This window comes from Charadrius vociferus, unplaced genomic scaffold (genome assembly GCF_000708025.1).
Source record: "Charadrius vociferus isolate BGI_N301 unplaced genomic scaffold, ASM70802v2 scaffold46, whole genome shotgun sequence".
In the NCBI taxonomy this organism is placed as follows: domain Eukaryota; kingdom Metazoa; phylum Chordata; class Aves; order Charadriiformes; family Charadriidae; genus Charadrius; species Charadrius vociferus.
This window is the reverse complement of record NW_009648710.1, coordinates 710,150-717,545: the sequence shown is the minus strand read 5'-3', so window position 1 is coordinate 717,545 and position 7,396 is coordinate 710,150. Positions and strand designations below refer to the sequence as shown.

General features: G+C 41.4%; 1 protein-coding gene across 1 annotated transcript in view; it reads right to left on the bottom strand.

Annotated features, from left to right (window-relative positions):
- The window catches only part of TMC7 (transmembrane channel-like 7), a 20,613-nt gene extending 19,586 nt beyond the window's left edge, over nt 1-1,027 (bottom strand). The window contains exon 1 of the mRNA XM_009886604.1: nt 1,007-1,027. Within this exon, the coding sequence (XP_009884906.1) occupies nt 1,007-1,027 (21 nt within the window). The remainder of the gene's footprint in view (nt 1-1,006) is intronic.
- Nucleotides 1,028-7,396: the final 6,369 nt, after the last annotated feature.

Here is a 7,396-nt window from a genome sequence, read left to right as displayed (position 1 = left end):
CCGGGGGCTGCCGCTCCGCGATCTCGGTAGGGCCGGAATCGGCGGCGGCGGGGGCTGGAGCTTGCTGGGTTCCGAGCAGGGTCTGCACCGGCTCTCCGGTGGCAGGGCTGGAAGGCGGCTTATCCATGCACCTGGCCTGGAGGAGTCATCGGAACTGCCTGACGGGTGACTGCGGGTTAATAATGCTCGCTGTTAATTTAGAGTGATGGAACTTCTAGGGCAGCACAGCATGTGTGCTCAGGGATGTACTTGCCTTCTGCTATCTGGGCAGTAAATAAGCACTCGGAGAGAATGATAATTACTCGGACAGTAATATCAGCCATGCTGTGTGGCACCTCACGGCTTTATTGCCCCGTTAGTCACATGTGAGCTTCCACTGTCTTCAGCTGGAAGGATTGGTCCCATGGGCGATTAACAGCCACATCCTTCCCTGGTGTGTTTAGCCAGCGTGCCGCACTTCAGTCTGTGAGGTGTGGCACCAGCCTTGCTGGGATCACCAGCTTGCAGCATGATACCTGCTTTTGCTTTGGTGTAGGTTGCGCGTTGGAGTCTGCTAGCTAGTGAGTGAATGTGGTGTTGCATCTTCCAAATAGCAGGTTGTGAGCTTTATATGTTACAGTAAGTACCAGGAAGCCAGAAATACATTTGTATTAAATAGGTGGGAAGATATCAGGTTTATGTATTCGTGTTCTTTGTGGTCAGTCATTTTGTCACTCCCTCAAAACACACAGGCATACTATTTAAATACTACTTTCTTTTTCTCCAGTCTCTTCCTTTATTCCCTAACCTACTAAGGTTGAAATGTTTCTGTGCAGAAGATTAAACGTACATCTAGAGGCCAAATCTTTACACCCAAAATTTAATTGCTAAGTCTCTGTCTGTTAGTAATGGTCTGTTAGTGAAGCAAACCTGTGAGCAGTCTGTGGTACTGTGTGGGAGCTGTGCTAACTCCTGCTTCTGCTGACCTAGTGTCACTACAGTCTCCTCTGCCAGTCCTGGGACCGACAGCGGCCTGATCCTGCTCCATGTCGCCGAAGCAGCCAGTCGGTAGCTCTAGAACCATGTTTAAGGTGTGCTAGTTCAAGTGTGAGTGCCATGTCAGTCCCTGCCTATGTGACACAGCCCTGGCATGGGATAAGGATAGCAGCGGACTACCTGTGTGTCCTGGTTTTGGCTGGGATAATTTTCTTCCTAATAGCTGGTATAGTGCTGTGCTTTGGATTTAGGAGGAGAATAATGTTGATAACATGCTGATGTTTTAGTTGTTGCTGAGCAGTGCTTATGCTAAGGCAAGGACTTTTCAGCTTCTCATACTGCCCTGCCAGCGAGGAGGCTGGGGGTGCACAAAAACCTGGGAGGGGACACAGCCAGGACAGCTAGTGTGGTATGTGCTGACATAGCTAGGAACTAGTGCTCTATGGCACTATTTTTGTGAAAAACCCTCTAATTGCGACTTGTATAGTCCATAGCTTCTGTATGTTCATTGTAGAATAGAACGCTAACATACTAACGTGCGTTTTAATGTAGCTGTATTTTGTCTGAAAAAAAAAGTATTTCGTTTATGTAAAATTATTTGTCCAACAATTTGAAAACTGCATGTAAGGATTTTGAAGAGTTAGGAGAAACCTGTGGCAAAACTGATTCTCTTTTCTTCTGACTTTTCTTCTTCCCCAGCCATTTTCTAGCTTCTTGGTTGATTTCCTAGAATATTGTGAATGGCTTTTGTTTTCCCTCAGGATCATCTTAAAAGCTGGTTGTGCAAATAGTAGTGAGATGACAATATCCGACCAGGAAGTTAAGCTAGAAATTACAAACAGAACAATGCCCTTTTTTTAGTTCAACATCTTCGTGTATCTCTAAAATCCTGGTTATTATCTAAAATGACCATATGTGTAGTTTTCGTAAGCTTTTCCAATTGAACTTGTGAATGGGGCTCCTGTAACCGATACTGCTCATTAAAGTATAATTTGAAGGTTGCATTTAAACTGGATAGGTATCCATTGCAAGTACAGAATAAACAAAGCTTTCTTTTAAGGCAAAACATTAGAACTGTTCTAGTAACAGTATTGCATGCCTCTAATAGACTGGTGTGATAGGCTGCCTTTTCACTGAAAGCAGAAAACTAATACCAAACAGGTACTCAAAAACTGCTTCCTTTTTTTTTGTAACCAGACATTTCCTTCAAATACAAGTAGCTGGTAATGGTGGTTAATAGACAGACTTAAAAAACTTGTTTTGCAAAGCAAGATTTAGTCCTGCTGTATGCAAAGAACGTGATAGTCTGTAGTTTGAAAATTTAATTAGAAGATTGGCTTGCAGCGATATGAAGTGATTCTTGCCTTAGCCTTTTTTTTGCCCATAATGGTCAGACTATGAGCCAGGTAACATCTTTCAAGTGTCAAAGAAATAATGCAGAGTTCTGTTCAGTTTCTTATTCTTGTTAATCTTTCCTCTCTCTGCCAGGTATACTGTTCTTGCTCTTCGGTTCCTTATTTCTAATTTTAGTAGCTATACATCCCTGATTGCTCCTCTTTACCCAGTGTCTGTAGTTTTCCCAGTGGATTAAGTTTGCAACTTGTTGTCAGAGTTAAGAAAATAAAAGCAACAAAGCAGCAAACAAAAAGAGGCTGGCTTTCAAGAGCGTCTCTGGGGAAAGGGTTAGACAGTGCAAAATCAGTGTGATATGTACTTCAGTACATAAGAATTGAGATCACATGGGGCTGTTTGGGTGGAGAAGCAGGGATTTGTGTGGTAGATTAGGGAGAGTACAATGAATTTCACAGACTTAATGAAGTATCTGAACTCTCACCTTGCTGCCATTAAGCAAAAACTCTGAACTGTCTGCCACGTCTCTACAGCAGTTTACTGGACACTAAAACTTAACTATCTGTTGTAAAATTTTTTTTGGATGTTTCAGGAGCATGTTTATAATAAAGGTGTCTAAACTTGGGTGAAGAAGTAGAATCCTGCTGGAGACGCTGCAGACAAAGTAGTTGGCAGTCCTTCTCCAAAAGCCTTGTCTAAGCACAGGTGATAGAAGGGATTTAACTTGCAAACAAAGTGAACAAGATGAGAATATCGTAGTCTTACTATATTTGGGAGGAGGAAATTACAAGAGGAATGTTAAATGAAAAGGACAAGGCAAACAAGTGAGTAGGTACAAAAAATAGATAAAGAGCAGATAAGGAGCAGAGCTCACCACGCTGAAGCAGTAGCTGGAGGCGATGGGAGCAGCCAGCTGAGGGCAGAGATAGTCGGGCGGTAGGATGTTTCCCCGTGTCAGGCAAACACTATTCTGCCTGCTTCTGCCAGCCTGCCTGGCTGCTCTGTGCCTCACTCTCACTGAGAAGGACTGGGGAGACAGGGAGGATGGGGTCTGAATTCTGGTAGGTAGCATTGCACTATAGCACTAGGAAACAACTTCCTTTGCAAGCTCGAGTTCCAACAAGCTGTGGGGAGAGGCGCTGGCATTGTGACAGTAATAGGGATGCTGTCACTCTCCTTTCCCTTCCCAATTTGGTTGTCTGTCCTTTGCCTATACGGTAGTAAACAGATGAGTCTTTAGTGCTACCACATGTTATCCTTCACTGGGAACATCTTTGGTAGCAGAGGCAGAATTTGTATTGCTAAAACTGATTTAAGGTATAAAATAACAAAGTTGATGTTGGCTTCTGTAATTGATCCTACTGACGTCAGTAAAAACACAATGGAAGGCCATTAAGAGGTGGTGTTTGTCAGTGCAGACTGGGTACTTTGGCAATATTTATAAAAGGTAAGTGACTTTCACTTCTGTGTATGATTTATGCTTTCTCATTGCTAATATGTCAATTAAAGATCATGTTTTCTTCAATGTAGTGTTTGATTAGCATCAATCCACAAGCTCTTTAGAATTTCTGAGAGGCTTTCCTGGTTTGTTGCTGCGGTGCTGAAACTCTTGGGATTGAGACAGTGGAAGAGTGGTGGTCAGTACTGGAACCTAGTTGCTGATGCAGCATGTTAATCTAGTTTTAACTCTGGTTTGTCTCTCAGGCTGACTTTCGGCTTCCAGAAATCGGTCTGATCTTTTTAGTGTGAAGCTGTGTGGGACGTATTAAACAGGATTCATGACAGGGATTAATAAATAAAAATAACTTAGATAACAGTGAAGCCCTGTCCAGTCATACCTTACAAAATGAATTATCTTTATGGAAATAGAGCACATTCAACCTTCTGAATCAGTTCTTCCATGAGTTGTGTTCCTTTCATTCAACACTATTAAGTTTGCTATGATATAGTTCTGGAACTTACTGTTTCCATTCCTCTTCAAGATTTGTGTAAGTAGAATTTACTTTATGTAATCCTTTTTACCAAGGGATTACAGGTAAAGGACCTGAAGGTCTAAGTGGCTTTCCTGAAACTTGATACCAGGACAAAATGCTATTTTAGCAAGACATTCATGTTTGTTTGATTTATATTCTAAGTGAGGATTAGTGTCTCTAGCAGGGAATTACCTGTATAGGAATGGATGAAACTAACCTGGAATATTTTGTCGAGCCTGTGGGTCTGTGACGTGAAGGCAGTTATTTTTCTGGGAAATGATCCAAAAGCATGACTCTGCGCTGCTTGGAGTTTCCTGTTCTATATCATTACAGTGTGTGTTGAATGATTTAAGCGGAAAGCACTCACTCTCCACCTATCCTGTAACTTATTTACATATCGATGGTTATTAAACCCACTGATCTTAAACCCTTCTGTTCTCCAGAGGAGGAACACAAGATTTGTCTAGTTGCTTGCCAAAATCCAAAATGTTGTCCAACAAATGGATGCCACTCTACAAAGGGAAGATTTATCAAGCTCCTGCTTTTTATCTTTATTTCACAAATGACCGCTGTTCTCCAGCAATTTTTTTTTTTTTTCCCTTCTGGAAAACAACAGTTTAAAGGGAAAGCTAGGTCTAAATGTCATAGCTTTTCCTGGAGCTATAGTTTACCTCGTCCCATCATAGGTCAAAAAGAAGAAGGAGATGGTTCAGCTTGAGCATTGCCTGCTTCGGGTTCTTTCTAATGAACTAGGACTGGTCAGAAATTTATAAACTGCTGGTCTACTGAACCCCAAAACAAACCTATACTGTAGGCATCTGATTTGATAGGAAGAGTTTCTCGTGATCTTTGGGCTTGGGATGGAGGAAGTGGGTGGATTGGCGTGCCACCTGTGTACCCTTGGCATGCTACCTGCACACCATTGGCGTGCCACCCATACACCCTGAGTGTGAGCAGGTATGCTCATACACGCCTCCGTCCCACCCTACAGCATTTATGTACCACGTAGCATAGTGATCTTTGAGTGGCAACAGCCTCAATCAAGAAGAGTATGGGTTATCCGTGTTCACATTCTTGCTCACTCCAAATGTCTCAAGGTTTGGGATCTAATGCTCTCAGATAGCAGGAGGGAAGTCTTTATTTTTTCAAGAACAAAATGCAAAGATTTGAATTTGCCTCAGTGTACATGGGGAATTTATTTAAAATCCTTAAAACTTTGGGAGTGGGGAAAAAACAGAGTGGCTTCACATTCTGGATCGAGTGTTAGACTGTAAATGTCCCTGTGGATTTTCATAGAAATCCTGGCATAAAGCACTTCTTAAGACTCAAAGGCAATAAAGTGGATAATGATGGAACTAATAAATAGATGTTCTGTCTTGTGCTTATTTGAGTGTCTTAGCAAGCTTTTGGGGGTATGCCTAGAAGTCTTTAAAATGAGTAAGAGAAAGAAGTGATTTTTTTAGTCAGGCTGATCTGTTTCTTCCATTTGGTTGCCCTTTAGCAAGTTGGTTGATAGATGTGGTTGATGCCTTCTACAAGCTTGCTTCTGGATAATGCTGAGTCTACACAACCCATACAGTTCCATGAAAGTATCTGTGCTCTTCACAGTTTGAATGAAGACGAGGCAAGTTGACAGCAGTTTAGATCAGCGGTCAGCTTTCCAGCTGCCTTGCTGGCAGGCTTCCCAGCTTTCTGGATGGCTGAGTCTGAGTTGGGTTCCTGGGAAACCAGTTAAAAAATAGAAAAAATGTAATTTTGCACGCTCCTCAAAGGGAATTGTCTGAGAATTTTCTTCTCTTGAGAAAGTTATCTTTTCCTCTTTTCCTCTTTAGCTTTTCATTGCAGTTTGAAATGTAAAACGCTTATAGGGGGAAATTTAGTTTTCCAGGCAACTCTTTGGAGAAGACCATGATTATCTTTTTCAAGGATTGTTTCCGTGCTTTTTAATGGAGTATAAGGACAGAGTGTACTAATTCCTGAAGAGTTTGTATAAAACTTCAGATATATTCCAAGCTAGTTCATAAAAGATCATCAAGAGCTAAGTGGTTCCTGTCAAAGTAAACCTACCTCTCAGGAGATTTAAACTTCCCATAACTTTTATGTAGGAGCCTTAGATTCCTGGGGTCTTTAATTGGTATTCTTTGGAGATAAGGGGAGGAGGCTCTGCTAATTACTTTTCTGAATGCAAGCGGATCTCACTCTGTCTCTGTAGGTGTGAAATTGTTGCCTGAAAAAACACAAGTTTCATGTAGGGGAGACTATGTTTATAGTTTCTTGTTGGCAGTAATCACATTCCACTATTTACAGAAGGGATGAGTGACGCACCATGTATTGAAATTGCCTGGTATGCTTTTTTTACGGAATGTTTGCTGAGGACGTGGGCCTCGTTGCATGCTTCATCATGCTATAATGGAAGTGTAGGCAATGTTCTGGTTAAAATGTAGGACTTTGAATTCAATCAACCACCTGTGTTTATAGGCAAATCTCTTTGCAAGTCAGTGTGCAAAACCTGGGCAGTGTTTTACAACTGTATGTCACGCTGCAAAATTTTAGACTGTCTTCCAAGATCTTTAGGTATGTAAATGACACAATAGTAATTTAAAAGCTCCTTTTGGCAAAGCGAGACGATTTTGACAAGCCTTCAGAAACTAGACACTGTACAATTATCCATTTTGATGATACTTTTCTTCATGTGATACTTCCTTTACTGCAGTAGAACTCGCAAATAAAAACCACTGCGGACAGAAAAGTTGGTTGAGACTGTACCATTAAATGAGGTTCGGCTTTGCTTTTCTAGGAGTAGAACTGAGATAAAAGTGGGGTCTGATGGGTTTTGTCAGATGTGTCCTTTATAATTTATTTTTTTCCTTCTATTCTTCAATAGCTTGCCAGCTGATCAAACTTGGCATAGTGCCAAATGCTAAAAATTGCCTCCTTTTTTGTTTTGAGTGTGACTTTGATTAATTTCAAGAAGTGCCTGTTTAATTTGGATTCTGTTTTTCTAATATAAGGTTCCCTTTTCACTGCCTTACCTGGACTTCTGTTTGTTAAACTTTCACCAAGTCTGGTTTGCTTAAGACTAAAATGGAGCACTCTGC